The following is a 20,382-nucleotide window of genomic DNA, read 5'->3' as shown; positions in this document are numbered from 1 at the left end:
GGCTTAAGCTGGATGGCTGGGCGACGCTGGTGGCTTCCCCTTCTCCGGACTGGGCGAGTCGAGCCAGATGACGAGCTCATCGCCATTCTGAAGTTGCCCTTCCGATCCAGGCTGAATGGAGTCATGGCCCTCTTCCTTGCCCAAATCACAATTGAAAGGCGGCAGAATTTCTTGCACTGACGCGGCTTGAGCCGAGCCCTTCTGAGCCAGGACTTGCTGAGGCTGGACATTCTGCGTCATGGCATCCTGGGGACGGGGAGTACGATATACCATGCCATTCATGTCCCCCAGGAGTATGTCGCTGCCCTGGATGCTTGCAGAAGCAGGGGAGGACGAGGAGGGATCTCCAGGTGCCTCCTCCGAGAGATAGACCGAGAAATTGACAATCACATCTGACCGAATGAGTCTGCTGGGAATTCTGAGGCGGAATGTCTGGTATGTATCCTGCAAAACCAAAAACTCCTGCTCAGAACTGGAGGACGAGGGAGGCAGAGCAGCCATAGGAGCAATTGGATTCGGCTCTTCAACTTCATTAGCAATCCAAATTCCTGATCTTCCGCCTCGTCGAGGCACCCCTCTGCTACGCGGCATGTCTCCTAACGCAAGGGCTTTGAAGCACTGTTCGACCACCCTGATTCGGCACACCAGAGTATCCCCTTGCCAATTTCCAGCATCGAGTGGCTTGCTCTGTTCATGAAATGTCTGGGCATTCCCATTATATAGCGAATTTGCAGTAATCACCGCAGGCAGAGGGCGAGGATCCATCATCCTTGAGCGCATCGAGTCCAGAGCTGCCTCGCTTGGCTTGAATGCGCCGTCCGTCCTGTTCTGAACTAACTTGCCATCACCTGCCAGGAGCATTGATTTATAACCTTCATCCATTGCTTGAGCGTACCTATCTGTCCTCTCGGCCTCGTCACAAGTGTTGAAGCGAGTGCCTGGCTTAATTGCACGTAATGACACCCGCATCCGGGTGCAGATCCTCTATTCGAGATTTGTCCTGAGAGATCATCTCTCTCAGCTGATCCCTTTGATCTCTGGAAGGTAGGTTGTCTAGTGCTCCTTCAAAGTGGTTGTCTTTTGCCTCCACTCCAAGGTTGGCTAGTAGATCAGCCAGCTTATTCCCTTCTCTTCTGGTGTGCTTAAATGTAATAGCTTGGTTCTGAGAGAGCCAGTGATTGATCAGCTCCAACCTGTGAGCCATCCTCCAACTACTACTAACTTTATGAATTGGAGAGCCATTTTGAAGCTTTATGGCCATTCTGATTAAGATCTGCGAGTCTCCTTCTATGATGAGGGGAAATAGATTTTTCCTATGTGCTATTTTGAGTCCTCTCCATAGACCTTCCAATTCCGCTGAGTTATTAGTGTCCCAGCCTATCGAACCCATGAAGATTTCTAGAGGATTGCCATCATGATCCCTGAATACTCCTCCATAACCTGCTTGTCCTGGGTTTCCTTTGGAGGCCCCGTCGAAATTTAGTTGGATCATGTCGACCGGAGGTGGAGTCCAGGATCTTGCTTCCTGATTGAGGCGAAAGGGGTTTCGACTGATGTTTGAGTTACAGTTTATCCGCATTTGCCAATTGTCCCAGACCGCTTTTTCTTTTGGCAGAGTAGGAAAGTCTTCAGGATGCCAGTCTTTGAGTGAAAGAGTCTCCATTATGTTTTGATGAAAAGTATTCCACAATTTGTCTGGCGGCATTGATTTATCTTTGAAAATTCTCCGATTGCGCTCTTTCCAAAGATTCCACATCAGTAGACCTGGAATGAGTTGCCACAATGCTGTGAGAAGAGTGCTTTGAAAAGGGGTTTGGCCTCCTTTGTTAATGGTTCCTTTGAGGTCGTTCTGTTCTCTTCTTTCAATTTGACAACGGAAAGCAATCTTTTCCCACAGTTTCTTTCCAACTGAACAGTTCTGCATGAGATGTATTGCTGTTTCTTCCTCCTGTCTACACATGTGACATATGGATGGTCCTGCGAAACTTCTTTTTCTATGGTTGTCCCATGTTAAGATTCTGTTGTGACAGAGGAGCCAAAGAAAAGTGGAAACTTTTGGCCAATTGGCTTTGTGCCATACTTTTTCCCATAAGATGCTTTTATTTATCTGCCCTTGTATGATGATATTGTAAGCCTCCTTGGTGGTGAAAATTCCTTTTTCTCCATAGCCCCATCTTAAGATGTCCTGTTCTTCTGAATTGTTTATTTGCCTCTTTTGAAATTCTGCTTCTAGTTTTTGCTGAGCAGGTCTTGAGCTGTGCGGTATGAGCTGGTAGACATCTTTCCATTTACGGTGATCCTGTTCAGCGTCGTCGGTCCAGAAGTGCTTGACTTTTGCCTGCTGGTCTGTCTCCCCATCATCAGGTGGGAATTCTTGGAGAACATCTTTGATTTTTGGCAGCTGCTGCCAGGAATCTTCCCAGAACCGTGTTGTGCCTCCGTTCTTTATCTCCCAGAAGCAGTGTTCTTGAATGAGAGATCTATGTTGTATGGCTGCGTTCCAGATTGCTGATCCAGCACTTGTCTCAGTCATGCGCAGTCGTTCTTCCATTGGGTAGTTGCTAGCATACTTGGCTGTCCAGAGGGATGCCCATGGAGTGCTAGGATAGGCCAACCACCGCCACCAAATCTTGGCTCCCATCGCTTTGTTACTATGCTCAGGATCTCTGAGGCCTATGCCTCCTGCATGTTTGGGCAAACACACTTTCTCCCATTTGAGTAGCGCCCATTTTCGATTTTGTCCTGAGCCTCCCCACAGAAAATTACGTTGAAGGTTCTTGATTTCTTTGAGAACCCATTTGGGTGCAGCAAGAATGGAGAAGAGATAAAGCGACATGGAGTTAAGAACAACTTTGATGAGAACTATTCTGCTGGCCATGTTCAACGCTCTATGAGTCCATAGGAATAGGCGGGCCTCTAACTTTTCTAACAGCAACTTCCAGGAGGAATGTTTGAGAGCGGAACTCATAAGAGGGGCACCTAAGTATTTGGAAGGCAGAGAGGCTGAGGTGAAGCCCAGAATACGCTCAATGGCTCTTTGAGTAGGAACAGGGGTATTGAAGAAGAAGATCTGAGATTTGACACGGTTTATGAGTGCACCAGAAGCGTCAGAGAAAGTGGATAGTATGGACTTAACAAGACGAGCTTCCTGGACCGAAGGGTGAGCAAATAGCATGTTGTCATCGACAAATTGCTGGTGGGTATGGGTCAGGGAATTGTGAAAAGAGAGCCCTTTTAACCGCCCATCTAGCTTGGCCGCCGTGATACTTCTACCCAAACCTTCAGCCATGATGACAAAAAGAAAGGGAGATAAGGGATCTCCCTGCCTTATGCCTCTGGAGGGTCTAAATGTGGCCGAAGGGGAGCCATTGATTAACACTGAGAAAAAAGCTGAGGATATGAGACTGATAATCCATCTAACCCATGAGTGAGCAAAGCCAAAAGCTATTAGAATTTTTTGGATGTAGACCCAGCTGAGGCTGTCAAAAGCTTTAGAAAGATCTAGTTTGAGTAACATACCTGGCTTTTTGGTCAGCTTTAGGGAGTGAATTAGTTCATGCGTGAGAATAATTCCATCCGTTATTTGGCGCCCTTCAACATATCCCGATTGTTCAGGCGAGATGATGAGAGGAAGGATCTTTTTGAGCCTGGTAGCAATGCCTTTAGAAACTATCTTATATATCATGTTGCATAGGGCAATAGGTCTGTATTTGTCCGGCGTGTTGGCATCTTCTCCTTTAGGCACTAGGGCAATGAAAGTGGCATTTAAACCCGGGTACATCCATCTGAGCTCTCTCGACTCCTCCACTACCTGCCAAACTTCGTTTTTTATCAGGTCCCAGAATTTGTGAAAGAAATTTGCTGTAAATCCGTCCGGCCCTGGCGCTTTTCCTTCTTTCATGTGCTGCACAGCCTCTTCCACTTCCTGCAGATTGATGGGTTTGATCAGTAAACTGTTGTGCTCCTCCGTTATGACCTTGGGTATATTCTGGGTAATTTGATTGATAGCGGGCAATCTGTTTAAGTCGGGCTCCTGGTGGGCATTTTTGAAATAGTTTATGAATTCCTTTTCAATGCCCTCATGTGTTTCAATCTTTTCTCCCTGCTCATTATTAACATGAGTGATTTGGTTTATCATCCTTCGCTGAACAGTGGATTTATGGAAAAATTTTGTATTCTTCTCCCCGCTTTTCAGCCATCGAATTCTTGATTTCTGCCGCCATAGAATCTCCTCCTGCTTGGCTCTTTCTAATATTTTGGATTCGATGACTTGTTCCTTCGTGGAGAGATCCTCTGTTCGCCCTCCATCAATGATGGATTGTTGTACCTTCTTCATTTCAGCATTGAGCCAAGCTTGGTCGTCAAAGATGTTGCCAAAAACTTTGTGGTTCCATTGTTTGATGGTCCTTTTGAGAAATTTGAGTTTTTGTTGGAATCGAGCCATTTTTGCTCCTTCGGACGGATTGAAGTTTGTCCAAGTTGATCTGATGAGCTTATCAAATTCTGGGTGGGAGAGCCAAAATTCCTCAAAACGAAAAGGGCGTTTGAGATTTTTACCTGGTCTATTCCATTGGAGCTCAATGGGCCAATGGTCTGAGCCGGAGAAAGGGAGAATAGAAGCTGTGAATTCCCCTCCGACATGAGTAGCATTATCTGATATCAGAAAGCGGTCAAGGCGTGAGGCTATTTGTTGCACTCCTACACGCTTATTTGTCTAGGTAAAGATGTCGTTGCTGGTTGGGATATCCATTAACCAGTTGCTGTTGATGAACTCTTTTAAAAGGCTGTCCTCATTATTGGTGTTGCTTCTGCCTCCTTTCTTTTCTTCCATACTGGCTATCATGTTGTAATCGCCTCCAGATATCCAAAGAGGGAATGGTCTGTCACTATTGAGCTCTGACAAAGAGTTCAAGAGTTGGCTTTTTTGAACTGTATCCTGTGGGAAATAAACATTGGTCAGCAGTCCGTTAGCATTTGTGCCTGTGAGGTGGAATGTGGCCTGGATGAAGTTCTTATTAGCTTGAATGTTGTTGAGTTGGATGATGCGGGCATCCCAGAGTATGGCTAAGCCTCCCGAGGCGCCTTGTGCATCTACCGCTGTGACTAGCCCCCCCGGCCAGGCCTTCGCGGCTATTCTTTCCAAAACTGTGGAACTACACTTCGTCTCCTGCAAAAAGAGAATACTGGGTTTTTCTTGCTTCAACATATTTTTTAGGATTCTGCCTTTCCTAGGGCCATTAAGCCCTCTAATATTCCAAGAAATTAACTTCATTGAGAAGGGTGGGGGTTTACATTGAAGTATTTAGTCAGTTTGGCATATCGCCCTGACTCCACCAATATTTCTCCTATTTTGATTGTTCTTTCTAGGGTTGATTTCCTTCCCCTTTTCTTGTTGTCCTTGGAGATTGATCCAGGTGGATGTTGGTGGCCACCCACTAACCCATTTGGCCCCCCACAACTGTCTCTTTCAGCTTTTTCAGTTTCCTAAATTGTAGCACAGTTTACTATTTTTAGCAGTTTTTCGGGTCCTGAACTTCCGGAGCCGTTTTGAGGCCCTAAACGACGTTTTTTTGGAATTCTGGGGCGACCGAGCCCTATTGTTGCCTCCCAAAGTAGTAGTACTCGGATAGATATTTCTAACGAGCTATCGTACGCGTCAAACGGAGATCGTATGCCAAAGTTACGACCCCGGGAAATTGATGTACCAATTTACCCAAACGGGGCCCACAATTTGGCGTTTCATCTTCTAGGGTTAGGTTTCGGTATGTGAAGGGTTTTCCATTGTTTCTCAACAATAAATAGGCCTTCGAGCCTCATTGTAATACAGTTCGGAACAGTTCAGAGGCATGTAGCCGCACATCTCTTCTCAGAGATAGCTACCATCGCCCTAGCTGGTTTATTTCCATTTCTGGTTGTATTCAGTATTTTCCATTAATGAAATGAATCATTATTTCCGCTGCATATATGTGTTTATGGTTATTGCATCTCTGTATTTATGGTTATCTCTGTAATCTATTGCGTTCCTGTTTAAATCCGGATCAGTGGTATCAGAGCGGTCTGCTTTTTCTCTGTTTTTCTTTGCATGTCCCCAACGAGGTCGGGATATAAGGAGTTAGGGCTTGAACTGGTCGAACCTTTGCAAGACCAGCCTCGAAAATCCCGACGGCCTCACATGGCGGATGAGAAGAAAGACGAGGGGGCAGGAGATCCTATCAAAACCTTGCTCGAAGAAGCGCTCGAGCGGCAAAGGAACGCGATGATGGATAGCTTTGCGCAGATCCTTCAGCGGCTACCTAGAAGCGACGCATCGGCTTCCAGCAGCTACTCTGGAAACGCCACACCCTTTAAGGTACAAGTAAATTTTGAAATCCCCATATTCGAGGGTCAGATAGATGCAGATGCCGTAGATAAATGGTTAAATCTGCTAGATGGGTATTTTTCTGTTCATGAATTTTCAAGTCGGGAAAAGATTGTTTTCGCTCTTCTCAAAGCAGCCCCCCACGTCAAGGACTGGTGGGAAACCTACTGCGAGCAGAAGGATGAAAGTACAGGCTCACTATTTTCAGCCGCACCCACTTGGAATGACTTCCGGGATGCCATCAAGGAGCAGTACTACCCTGTCGGAAGCTATGAGGACAAATACATCAAATGGACCACACTGCGGCAGGGACGAGACCAAGATGTGCCGGAGTTCACAAACATTTTTCATACCCTTCGCACACAGTTGGGTATCAAAGATTCTGAGCTGCATCTGGTACTCAAATACCGCGGCTGCCTACACAGATACATCCAAGAAGAGATGGTGTTCTTGAACATTTCCTCACTCGGCACAGCATACCGATACGCTGTCAAAATCGAGCAAAAGTTCAAACAGAAGAAGCGAGACTTTGGATCTGCAAATCCGAAGCCCAAAGGACAAAGCCAAGGCGGGGCAGCCCAAGACAACCCGCCGAAGTCGCAAGAAAAGAACAACACCACGAAGCCGAAGAAGGACACAGGAAAGTGGTGTGAGTTCCACAAGAGTCCCACTCATAACACAAGTGAGTGTCGGACCAAGCAGTCGCTCGTGGCGGAGTTGAAGGCTTCCGAATCAGATGCATGTTCCGACCCTGAGCCAGAACTCGACAAGGGGAATGGCAAAGGGAAGCAGATCATTGATGCAGATCCCAGCGCCATTGTTGCCACTGCCAAGATCCAGAAAGATGAGCCCGAAAATCCAGAGGAAGGGGAGCGTCTTTTCCACTCACAGATGTGGGTGAAGGGTTCACCGCTGCGATTCATTGTCGATAGTGGTAGCCAAAAGAACCTGGTTTCAGCAGAGGTCGTGAAGCAGTTGGGCCTACCGACTACACCGCACCCGCAGCCGTACAGTATAGGGTGGCTTCACGAAGGACGAGATCTGAAAGTTCGCCAGCAGTGCCGCCTTCCCTACAGCATCAAGCCCTTCACTGACGAGGTATTATGTGATGTTACACCTCTGGATGTTTGTGATGTATTATTAGGCCAACCATACTTGTGGAGGCGACATGCTGTGTATGAGTCCAGGCCTCGTGCTGTCATTATTTCTTTGAATAATTCATTATACAGGATACCGGAGGTAGCCCCACCTACCGCCACATCTTTGATTACTACCAAGAAAGGCAGCAAGCTCATATCACAGACCAGGAAATTCATCTGTCTGGTTCACTCCCAAAGTAAGGGGAAGATCGTTGCTACACCCATGACTCCTACAAAGGGTTCCTCCACGCAGCAGCAGCAACAAAAGGATACGGTCATGACAAAACACAGGAACAACTTCTCCTCACCCACATGGGTACCACACAAGTTTCAGGTGGGCAACAAAGTCTGGTTGCATCGACAGAAAGAACGCCTTACCAGAACCCATCAGAAGCTCAGATCACTCGGACATGGTCTTTACAACAGTACCAAGGCTATGGGGAACAATGCTTTGGAGCACATCATTCCTCCATTCCTTCACTGGCACCAAATGTTCAATGTGGACCATCGTCAACCATGCTTCCCACCATCACTGGACACATCAGAGATTGCAGGACAAGTTCAGCAGATGGAGGAACTCAACGCAATGGGGACCATTGCTTCCTAAGGGGGGAGGAATGATCCAGGTGGATGTTGGTGGCCACCCACTAACCCATTTGGCCCCCCACAACTGTCTCTTTCAGCTTTTTCAGTTTCCTAAATTGTAGCACAGTTTACTATTTTTAGCAGTTTTTCGGGTCCTGAACTTCCGGAGCCGTTTTGAGGCCCTAAACGACGTTTTTTTGGAATTCTGGGGCGACCGAGCCCTATTGTTGCCTCCCAAAGTGGTAGTACTCGGATAGATCTTTCTAACGAGCTATCGTACGCGTCAAACGGAGATCGTATGCCAAAGTTACGACCCCGGGAAATTGATGTACCAATTTACCCAAACGGGGCCCACAATTTGGCGTTTCATCTTCTAGGGTTAGGTTTCGGTATGTGAAGGGTTTTCCATTGTTTCTCAACAATAAATAGGCCTTCGAGCCTCATTGTAATACAGTTCGGAACAGTTCAGAGGCATGTAGCCGCACATCTCTTCTCAGAGATAGCTACCATTGCCCTAGCTGGTTTATTTCCATTTCTGGTTGTATTCAGTATTTTCCATTAATGAAATGAATCATTATTTCCGCTGCATATATGTGTTTATGGTTATTGCATCTCTGTATTTATGGTTATCTCTGTAATCTATTGCGTTCCTGTTTAAATCCGGATCAGAGATGAACTTGCCGTCCCAAGGGCTTCCAATCTGAACCCCTAGCGAGTATTTCTTCTGTGCTCTGGTTAATACTTCTACTAGGTTGTCGACTTCCCTTTCAGGTATTTTTTCGAAGTTCTTGGTGCGACAAGCTTGTTCCAGGCCCAAGATGTCCAACTCCCCTATGTCCAGGGGTTCCTGGTCTTCCTCCATTATTTGGGGCGATTGATGAAGATCCTCGGTTTCAACTGTGGGTGTTTCGGATGGCTGTGGAAACTCCATATCCATTTTTTCAGGTTGCTTTGACATATTTTTGCTCTGCATTATCATGTTCTCTTGGCTTGTCGTTTTCTGTCCTCCTTGGGTGGATGTTTTTCCTTGTTGCTTTGGATGGTTAGCTTCGTCTTTCTCCTGTTCCTCGTCCGAACCCTGCTCATCATTTGTCTGCAGTACTTCATATCTGTTACTCATTTTGGGCGCTGCTTTGCTGCTGGGATGGGCCTTGGGGTTGCTGGGGGCTTTTTTATTTCCTCTTCTTCTGTTGACTACCTTGGTGAATCCATCAGGTGTGTTATTGTCAGATCTGTCTGGAGAGGAGGGTATCTTGTTTAGAGGGCAGTCCCTATAGAGGTGTCCTATATCATGACACTTCCTACACCTAAATGGGACTTGTTCATAATCTATGACTTGAACCCATTCAGAGTCTTCATGAAAGAAGCTTACCGTGTTTGGCAGTGGCTGTTTGAGGTCCATGTAAACGCAGATCCGAGCATAGGAGGTGTGTTTGCAGAGCTTGGTTTCTTCTGCTACCCATACAAATTTACTAATAGCATTTCCTATCTCTTGTAGGACTTTTCCTCCCAATATTCCCATGGCAACGAGTAAAGCCTTATCCACACTGGCGCGCAGCTCAAATCTTGTGTATCTGGATTAAATCTTTCCACCCAACCTTTGAGGAATAGGCCTGCCGAGTTAAAAAAATAAGGACCTCCCTCCAAGATTCGAGTTCGATCTTCCAAGCAGTTAAAAACTGCAGTAAAGAAGCCTTTGGCTCCTAGGTGCAGAGATATGTCTCCTTTTGGACGCCATTTGGTGCTAATCCAAGTTCTCAGAGCTCTTTCTGTAGGCCAGATTCCTATAAACTTGCCAATCAGTGCATGATCTCTCATGTACTGTATTCGGGCATTGATTCTTTCACTTGGGAAGTACACCTATGGTCTATTGGTAGCAACAGGTTTGCAAGTTGATGAGCTTGCCTTATTTCTATTCTCGGTTTCAAGATTCTTACCTTTTTGGTTGAATTTGTCCCTTGTGCTGCCGCTGGCGCCTTGTTCAATCTCCCAGTCTTCTGTTGGCCGTGCGCTATTACCCGGAGACGGGGGAGGCTCCTGGCCCTCCCCCTAGGGGGGAATCATTTGATCCTGCCCGGATAGATGCGGCTTTCTGCACCCTGCGCCGCCTTACACAGTCACGGATGCCTGGTTCGACAGGCTGCCGTCTGCAGGGCACTGCCAAACCCTAGAACCGTGTTCGCTTCTCGGTGTTCATCGCTCCCGTTTTCCAAATCCATTGTAGCACAATGATTGATGGCTCAATTATTTTTAATTATTAATATAGAAAATATAAACTAATAAATATTTTTTTAATAAATTAATAATTTGAATTTTCAAAATAAGTATGAGTGGAATCAATTTTCTCCAAAAATTCAAATAAAGAAGATTGAGAGTGAGAATCACATGTGAGAATGAAACTATTCCGTAAAGTGTTGAAGTTAATGATAATATTTCAGAAGTGATTAAATCTATTTCGTATTATATACTCAACTCAACTTTATCTTTATTTGTATTTTTATCCCATTAAAGACATGAAATCCATACCTTTTAAAGCTGATGATCGCTTATCATCACGAAACTTAATTAGCATTAGTTATTATTAGTACCCCATAAACATTACATTGGCTTTTTGGAAGCCACGAATCACTTATTCAGGTCACTCCAGCCTCCAGGGTAATGGACATGATCGTAATTCTCAATAGTCGTTTACGTCTAGCCAACCTTTCGAAGCACCAAATTCAAAGGCAATTGTCAACAAAATGAGAATTCTCCGTCCTAGATAGATTGGCGGCCGCGGCTTTAACTGGGCGTGTGAGGATTGGCCATTTGCCATCTTGGGACGCTGGAATATTCCATTTGCTCTCGGGAAATTCGCTGCGTTTGAATTTCTATGGCCGTAAAATAACGGGGCTACAATTTCGCCTGTAAAACATGGAAATTCTTGAGATTCTTGAGGCCGCCTAATCCATTTTCACCTAAAAAAAATTAAATTTCTTCAAAATTTCCACCAGATTGCGCTGAAAATTTCACTTTCCCGACGAAATTGTGACCTCGGTGGACAACGCCATTTCAATTGACCTGTTGAAAGGGATATACAGTGGGAGCACTCTTAAGATTAAGGACACGTGCGCATTCGCAGAAGGAACTAACGAGCTTCCTCGAAACTGTAAGAAGCCCGGACAGCTCCCTGTGTAATTTTTCAACTTTGACCAGAAATGTCGTTTCTGCTTTGTGCTTCATTTGTGGCATTCATCTCTGATCTCAGGCAGCGTATCGTTCTTTAGAGCAAAAAGATGAATACCCTGCTGCTTTTGTAGAGGGACAGGACATTGGATTTAATTTGGTTTATGTGGCAATGGGGAGTTACAGCAAGGTTGGGGAGTATGAAAGGGATGATACTGGTATTGCCTACAGTAGAGAGGCTCAGGCTACTTCTTATTACAGAGATAGGAATACTCAAAGAGATTACGAGCCAATTCATGCAACTAGCAGCAGCAGGAAGCCAACGGATTATTTTTCTGCAATTGCAAGTGGAATAGGGCCGGTGACAGACAGATTTGGGGCGCTGCAGGTGACAGACCGGGCAGCGCTGGAAAGGCCCTCGTTGGGAACAGAGCACATTCGCCAAGCAATGAGGACAGTGGAGCTTGCTGAATCTGCAATTATGCAGAAGGTGGGTTTTCTTCCTTTTCATTTAGCTACTGAAACTTCCTTTGTGGAAACTACTTACGAGGAGGAGAGATTTTATAGTCTTAGATTCTAGAAGTATTGCAAGATGCCACAAAATAGGCATAGGACTGTTTGTTTCACACACTGGCACCCATACGATATACAGTACGTATAGGTACTATGAAACTCCGTGGGTGTTCAATTGCTACTACAACTGCATAAACACAGCCTGTTATCAGTTTGTAGGGACGACAGCCCAGGTCATCGCGGAGGTAAGTGCCTCAACTTGCCAGGAGATCGCAGCCCCAAGGCGCGTCTACTTTTCACTGGAATTGTTATTTTTGTATTATTTTCTATAGGTTACTTGTCATATGGAAATTGAGGACATAAGATCCCGTTCTGAATAATGTTTTGTATTTCAATTATAGTGGACACAATGAGCAAATGGATCATTTTACCATCGATAGGAACTTACAGAATGGATGATATACTGTGATGATAGAAAAATCTGAAGTGGTCAGTGTGACCTCCCGAGTTATGCTGAGAACACGGGTGCCTAATAAGCATAGAGTCAAGTTTTAGTCATGTGCTTAAAATCAAAATCAGAATCAAAATGAAAATCTTATCTCCATTTTTTCCTTGTTTGATTTGGGTTAAAGCCGATAGCAGTATACAACTTTGTGTTGTATCAATGCTGACTGTCATTAAACCTTTTTTCAATTAGTCTTTATAAATGAAATCTTATCAGTACCACTGGCTTGAATAATGCAAGATTTTGAGCTGTGTATGCTTCAGTTGGATAGCTTCCCAAGCCATGGTGGGAACATAGGTGACTAATAAGCACATGAGCCCTGAGCTTTGCTAGCTGATAAAACAAGATCCTTAACAAAAGCTACTAAACAATGGTAAAATATTCAGTAGCTGTTCGGTTAATGATGGTCACATAAACAATGGTAAAATATTCAATAGCTGTTCGGTTAATTATGGTCATATAGCTTGTAGATCTTTTGCATTTTTTGACTGTTTTAAGAATTTCCGGATTAATACTGCTAAGAACAAGTTTAGGAGGCGGTGGAATATTAAAATTAATAACTGGAATCTAGATATCACTTGAAAACACCTAAACATCTTCTGGTGCACGCTTCTCAGCCATGGAAAGAACACTGGTGCCCAACAAGCAAGGAGTTATGTCCAAGCCCTGAGCTTCACCAGCTCAAAATAAAGAAGAATCTGAAATGGGTTACTCTAAATAATAGCAACTCTGCATGACACTCTAATCAATATTCTACTTCCAGTTCTCGCACTGAAATGCCTACTGGAACAAGGTGATGCATGAGTGGGATATCCAAGAGAGTGCACTTTACTCTTGATAGCTGATTGACTTCTTTGCTGTATTTAATGTCTGCCATATCCATAATGGATGATCTTCACTCACTCAAGGGAAGTGACATGTCACACACACTCCTCTATTCTCTCGTGAGTGAGTGTGCACTAGTCTTTTCTCTTGGTTGCTATGGGTGAATGATGGAGTGAATCGTCTTGAGAAGGATATTTTTGCATGGAGAGACTATCTTTGGATTGATGAAATGATTCTTGATTGAATGGTGTAAGTTTATTGTCATTGTTCTATTTTGCATGCAATTTTTTGAAATTTGGGCTTATTTCGTGTGATATTAAAAAGTGCAAAACCTTTCATGTAATCTTGTTTCCATATGTTGTGCAAAATTTGTCATATCAAAGGAACTTGTTGTGTGCATCCTTTGACCTTCTCCTACTATAAGAAGTCACTAGGGTTTTTAAAAGCAGACATTTAGTCTTCCACCCTCTTCATCCAAATCCTTCTATCATTGATCTCGCCCACTTTGACTGTGTAGACCAATTGAATAGAGTCACTAGTCTAGTTGTGGGATCACCTCGTAAATTTACACTTTTTCCTTATTTCTTGGTAACTAGGGTTGGGTTTGTTCTAAGTCTGCATTTTATAGTAATTTTTACATTTATATGTTATCATTCTATTTGTTAGAACTTAGAATTGCGTTTAATAAATTTAAAAAGGAAAAGTCTAGCGTTAACTGCATGATTTATGCCTAAAAGTACGGCTGACCTCTAGATATTTATTGCTATCATATATATTTTCAGCCGTTAAAAACCTAAAGTTGATCTTTTTTTCTCCAAGGAAAAAAAGTATTCTAATTATTGTTAAAATACATTATCTATAGATGCCAAAGCATTCAGTTGACTCATGGCCCATGAAGATTTTTCAGACTGCATATATTCATTACATTTCATTCCTAATATCCAAAAATGACTTTTCTATTTGCCATTGCACTAATAGTCCTTGAAGGAGCACGTGTAGAGAAAATCATAACTATGTTGCAAAGAGCCATAGTATTGTTCCTTCCAATTTTACACAGAGAGAACTAAAGATTTTTCATGTTTAAACAACCTCCGAAAAAACAAAAAATTATAGTGCCGCTGTAGACATATGTTGTTGATATGAATGCTGAAAACTAAAAATTGTTTTATCTGCTGTTCCATTTTTTTCCTTAAAAATTTATGAAAAACAACCTGTGAATATCAGAAAACAGCCATATGATTCCAAAAAACCTGTGCTATAAGATTAACTGTCCCTGTAAGTATGGCCATATATATATATATATTCCTTTTTTTTATTTTTTATTTTTTGAAAAAGGATTTCATAAGATGATTTTTATGCCTATGGGCTCAATTGGTGGTCGCTGATGTGGTTTTCATTGATCTCTTTAATTTCTCACTGTCCTTGAGCCGATGCCAATCCTCTTTTCGAAAGCTGATCTGCTTCTTTATTTTGATTCCTGTAGATGTGTGTGTAAGAAATATGTGAGAAATTCTTTAACCTGTGTATAATATTTTGATAAATAGGGAGAAGAGAGTGGTTTTCTAATCTAGCTGTTCCTTGCATCCATTTTATCACCAGCAATGGATCTCCATAAATATGAGGGTCATTAATCTGAAGGCATTCAGCCAGTTGTGATATTAATTTGAGTGCAAACAGTTCAGTATAATTGTTTGTTGCCATTCCATTGTTGTAAGAAAAGGAAAGGTAGTGTGAATCATATATGTAGATGCGTCCTCCGGATCCTCCAATGGAAGGATTCTCTTGTGCCACTCCATTAAAGAATGCCCACAGGCTATCTTTTTGAATAGCGACTTCAGAGTTATTTTGTTCATGCTAAGTAGTCAATTTGTTTGGAAAAGAATTCTGGAGAGCAAGACTGTTATATACTACGTTAATGAAGGATTGTCCTTACTTTTAAAAAATGGCACCGTTCCTCTCCAGCCACATTCCCCAATTTACAACATTCCGATCAAACCAAGATTTTAAGCATTCTTCAATAGTGTTCCCCCACCATGTATGTTCAGCCCCTTCTATTCTTTGGATTTCCTTCCACACAATTTTGGAAAAGGGGCAATGTTTGAAGAGACGTGGGATTGTTTCAACTTCCTCAAGGCAGAGTGAGCATCTACTCAGCCCACAGAAATATTTTTTGGAAGGTTGTCCCAAGTAGGAGCTTTATTTTTCAGCAAAAGCCACATAAAAAGTTTTGTCTTTGCTGGGCTATTCAATTTGCATAGACAATTTTCCCACCAGGGGGGAGGTTGGGCATCTAGTTGCTGAGCTAACGATGAGTATCCATATTTTGGGCTGTAGGCTCCTGAAGGAGCTAATGACCAGACTAAGATGGCGATAGGGAGATAAGTGTTTGTTGGAGAGAGGCTGTGTAAAGTGACCATTCATTTGCCAGTTCTCCATCTAAGTTTAAAACTTCCGCTCCTTTCCATGTTTGCTGTCCAAGAAACCCAATCCTGCTTGAAGCCAGGTTGAGATAGAAAATTCCTTGTTCATTAAGATATTGTATTAGCAGAGCTGAAAGGATGTGTGAGTTTTGACTCCCTATCTAGGGGTCTTCCCCAACTAACAATCTTGTTCCATCTCCTACCTTCCATCTGAGGCCTTGTGCTATAATATCAAAAGAATTTATAATGGCCTTCCATACTATGGAACCATTCTGAGCAGATTTTCGGTGAGTTCTAATCCATTCCAATGTAGAGGAAGGGAAACTGTATTTTTTGACCATTACTTGGGCCCAAGGACTATAGCCTTTATCATCCTCTAAGCTCATTTTGCTGCTAATGCTTTTGAAAACCACTAGTAAAGTTTTTTAGTCCCCAACCTCTTAATGCTTTTGGGGTTGCTATACAGGACCATGCTGTTAAAGCATATGGTCTATTTTCTTGATTCCTGGCCTAGAGACATCTCAGAGTTGTCTGTTTTATTTTGTTAAGAGTGCCTAGGGGAACCCAAGCTAAAAATGTAATCTCCAGAGAGCTGGAAGGTTGGAGCCTGAATTGTTGTAGTGGATTGGAGTCCTCACTGTTTTTATTAATAGAATTAATTTTCTTATTCTACATCTTGTGTTCTGGTAAAATTTCATTGACATAATATAACAATTGAAAGAAATAATGATTCGTCCCCCCTCTCAGTATTTCCAACACAGATTGTGTCTATGAGGTTAAGGAAGACAATTGATTAATTTTTCTCCAATACCCAGAAAAAGTTTTTAAGGAAAATTACCTTAATTAGAATTAATTAGCCTCCTTATTAATTTTCCTAAGTCTAACTTAGGGAAATGGCTTAATTAATCAGGATTAATTAAGGTAAATCTATTTTCCTCTAGTGACTTCTAGAAAAGTGATTTGATGAGGTCAAGTCTCAAGATGATCTTAGGCATCGATTAAGATTAGATTGTGGTCGTTGATTGCTCAGCGAGAGATTATAAGAGGAAATTGATGGGCACTTGGAGAACACATTAGAGAGCTCAAAGACACAGATTTGCAGTGATAGCAAGGGTGCAATGATAGCATGAGGACACCAGCAGATCGAGATCAACAGTGATTGGAGATTGGATTGCCGGAGGAGATTCTTCACAACTATTTCCAGAGATTATAGGAGATCCATTTTTCTGCAGAGAGGCTGAGGTTCCCAGTGGTGCTTCGGAGTGGCTAAGTTGCCGGAGCAAGGAGAAAGATTGCCAGAGTGATTGATTTGCATAAGGAAGCTGAGTTTGCTAGATTGGTTCTCTAGAGAGCCACTTGTTACACTCATTTCGAATTCTAATCTCAATTTTTGCAATAAGCCATGCCCAATCCTTCTTTTTTGTAATTTTTTGGTTTTAAAAGAAACCCTGGGTATTTTAAAGGATCTTGCAGAGGCATTGGAGATTTTGATAGTGTTCTGTAGATATTCTCAGTGCCATCCTGTTCCAAGGCATTCCCATTAAGAGCATATTTTTCATGATTTATCATCGTTCTTGTGGCCATGAAGAACAATTCTAGTATGTTATTTAAGTTTTGTAGACTACTAATATTCATTCCAAAGAAAATGATGATGTCATCCACAAATAAGAGGTGAGTGAGAGAACATGCTTGGGTAATTCCAATGCCTGTAATCAAGTGTTTTCTTTTTGCATCTAAGATAACTTGACTGAGAGCTTTGGCAACTAGGAGAAAAAGGAGAGTGGAGAGGGGGCAACCTTGTCTGATGCTCCTCTGAGGATTGAAGAAGGGGGAAGCCGATCCATTTATCAATAATTCCACGAGGGAGTCGCTTATACAACTATAAATCCAATCCACAAAGGGGGTGGTGAATCCCAAATGGAGGAGGATCAACCTAATGTAAAGCCAATCCACCCTGTGAAAAGCCTCAGATAAATCCACTTTGTATATAATTGCTTTTCTTTTGCATATGAATAGAATGAAGGCCTTCTTGAGCAAGCCCTATAGCTTCATGAATTTGGGTTTCCTTCAAGAAACCAAATTGTTCTAAGGAAATATAATATGATAGAATAGGCTTTAGACAAAGGGTGATGATCTTTGTGATTATTTTATACATGGTGTTGCACAAAGGGATGGGATGAAACTAATCAAAGGATTTGAGTTTATCAGACTTTGAAATGAGGGCTATGAAAGTGGAGTTAAAGGGGGCTAGGACTCGACCATTTATTCTAGAGTATTCCATCACTCTCAGCAGATCATCACTAATCAAATCATAACATGCATGGTAAAATTCTATGGGGAGGCCATTTGGACCAGGGCTTTTGTCTTTTTGAAAACTGTGTAAGGCAGTTTCTAGTTCAACTTGTTACCCAACAAAAGTGGGTGACCCCATAGGAGAATTTTTTCTCCCATCATCTCTTCTAGTCGGCAAGTCAACAACCCCTAACAACCACTACTATTTGATGACGATGTGCCATTCATATACCATCCCTTGCATCAATCATATGTTTCCTTGCCCATTTGGCAAGAGCACATTTTGGAAGGTGGGCTTTTGATCAAAAGGTACTTTATTCATTTTGAATCAGGTACTTATGCTTGTTAGCATTTGGGCATTTGGCATGGATTATGGGGTAACTTGGAAGGAAAAGGGGTTTTGATCATGATCTTGTTCCCTCACCTTAAATGGGGGGTTAATCTTTGATCCTAGTCCAGTGGGACCTCCCCTAATGGGCCAATGGGTATAGGAGGTACACTACTTGGGAAACCCCGATTAATATAACGTAGTCCCATCTCTCCTTATTCTATGCTTACAACTTTCCATCATACATTATGAGCCCTATATTTCACCTCCCTTCTTCAGTATCAACTGACCATTGGTCTCTGGGATTTGGCACCTTACATGAACATCCTCCCACTTAGTTAGGGCTCGAAACTTTTCCCTGGGAGGTTGATGCAGCTAAAAGAACAAGAAAAAGCATATGATGGCCACAAGCAAAAACAAAAGAAGATCAAAATGTAAAAGATGGTTGGGACATACACATTAGAACGTGGGAAAAAGCTTAGCATGAGTTCTACCTCACTCATTATGTCCATCACCTGGTTCTTGAGTACATGTTGCTCTTGATATTATGATAAAGAACCCTTGCATGTCCCAACCTCTGATTAGCGATGAGTTGCCTCATCATAAAGGGGTCATAATTGCTATACATCATACAAAGGAAGCTCTAACCCTTTGAGCTATGAGTAATAATATAAAGAAAAAAATCAAGAAAAGTAAAAGTTGCACTAGAGGGGTGAATAAACAAAGGTCGAGTTGGTAACTCATGCACTCACAATTTCTTCCCCCCCACATTTGTACACTCAGGATGAGGAACCGATCATTGCTGGTCCGTTTGACCATGGCACTTGGCCATGAATTCTTTCTCCCCTCCGTTCCATCATTATTCACATGGCACCTATCAATTGAAGGATGGACCAAGGACATGCCACTTCCCCTTGGAGGTTGGAAACACCTAATAAGGTGGTCTATTAACCACTCCTACATATGGAGGTAACAACTTTGCGAGTTCAAAGCCTTAATTGCGGAAAGGAAACATTATTTGAAATGTCAAATTGCCCATTACTTTCAAGCTTGGTCCTCTTATATGCAGAAATGATTTAATGTACCTAATGATGTAGTTGCTAGAACTGGATATTGTGTGTCATTGTCAAGTGGTTCCACAACCATGGCATGGGCAACTTAATTGGGGCTTAGGTCTTCTAAAGAAGCATATTGACACCCACAGTTGGGGCATTGAGAGCCATGCAACTTCAAGCAACAACAAAGTGTCATAAATACCCATGGGCCCCTCCAACACCCACAACATTCCAACGCTTTGCCCTACATTGACTTTTATGGGATAATGCACCCTGATCCAGCATGCCCCCAACCGACTTAACACTATTAGAGGGATGGTAGTTGATCTAGGGCCTAGAGGAGGATGATCTCACACTCTGAGACATGGGAGGGCTAGCACCACCTTGAAAGCCCCTAATGTTGGAGCAGAGATGGGCATTTTGGCCACTTGGAGACCCATGAGACCACATTTTGACCCCAAGATGCAATTTGGGGGCCCACAGAGAGAGATTGATAAATGTGAAGGCCAACCTTCACATCTCAATTTTAGAGGGCTTCTACACTTCACTTGGCACCCTTAGCCCTCAACGCATTCCCTAAAGAGCCTACGCATGGATGACATAAACATGTTCTTCCCTACGGATCACACATATGGGCAATCATTTGTGTTTTATCATTGGCTATTAGGTCGACTTGTGACCTAACTTCTTGTTTCATCCTTATTTTATTGTTTTAGGGGGCATTAGGCTAAAATTATTTTTGTGACCCATATAAGTAGAGGAGAGATCGTTTGTTGTAAATTATCATCACAAGTTGGAGATCTCCCTTTAGAGAATTTTGGTCGTCTTTACTTGTGGTAGAGATGTGACCTATGAATGCACTTTGAGATTTGAAGCAACTTGTTTGTCTTTGGAGCTATTGTCTTGGATCAATGAATGGAATTTCATGCATGTTATCTTGTAAGTGAGCTTATTGTTGAATAATTATTTTCTCTATGTCTAATGTATGGAATATATTGAATCTAGGGTTTGCTATTATGGCCTAATTTGTTGAAAATCTATTTGGTAGAATCTAGACATCATTATTGCATGCATTACTCATTAAATAACATGTGAATGATAATCCTAGTGGTCAACTTTGATTAGCTCTCCCATGAAACTTCTTCATCCATTGCATAGGTAATTGCAAGGGTTATTGGTGCTAGGGCATCAATCATC

At 42.7% G+C, this 20,382-nt stretch overlaps 2 protein-coding genes across 9 annotated transcripts in view; one reads left to right on the top strand and one right to left on the bottom strand.

The window, feature by feature from the left end:
- Positions 1 to 943: 943 nt before the first annotated feature.
- Positions 944 to 4,444, bottom strand: LOC149182088 (uncharacterized). Its single transcript, XM_089414450.1, has one exon. It carries the CDS (start codon positions 4,442 to 4,444, stop codon positions 944 to 946), a length of 3,501 nt encoding a protein of 1,166 aa, XP_089270576.1.
- Positions 4,445 to 10,720: 6,276 nt separating this feature from the next.
- The window catches only part of LOC149182086 (uncharacterized), a 511,265-nt gene continuing 501,603 nt past the window's right edge, over positions 10,721 to 20,382 (top strand). For 7 of the 8 annotated variants that reach the window (XR_016257052.1, XR_016257051.1, XM_089416746.1 and 4 more), the window contains exon 1: positions 10,721 to 11,737. Coding sequence is in view for 6 of the 8 variants with exons in the window: in XM_089416746.1 (XP_089272872.1) it covers positions 11,420 to 11,737 (318 nt within the window). In the remaining 2 variants the exon portion in view is untranslated. The remainder of the gene's footprint in view (positions 11,738 to 20,382) is intronic. The other variant, XM_089416744.1, reaches the window with a different exon arrangement.

This window comes from Pinus tabuliformis, chromosome 3_2 (genome assembly GCF_031772625.1).
Source record: "Pinus tabuliformis cultivar Carrire ecotype Pingquan chromosome 3_2, CPIR1, whole genome shotgun sequence".
NCBI lineage: Eukaryota > Viridiplantae > Streptophyta > Pinopsida > Pinales > Pinaceae > Pinus > Pinus tabuliformis.
The sequence above is the reverse complement of the archived record's forward strand: the minus strand, read 5'-3'. Positions and strand labels throughout refer to the sequence as shown.

Bases quoted from the DNA above. Each gene is read 5' to 3' on its own strand.
- LOC149182088 (XM_089414450.1), bottom strand. From the start codon at position 4,444: ATGGCTCGATTCCAACAAAAACTCAAATTTCTCAAAAGGACCATCAAA.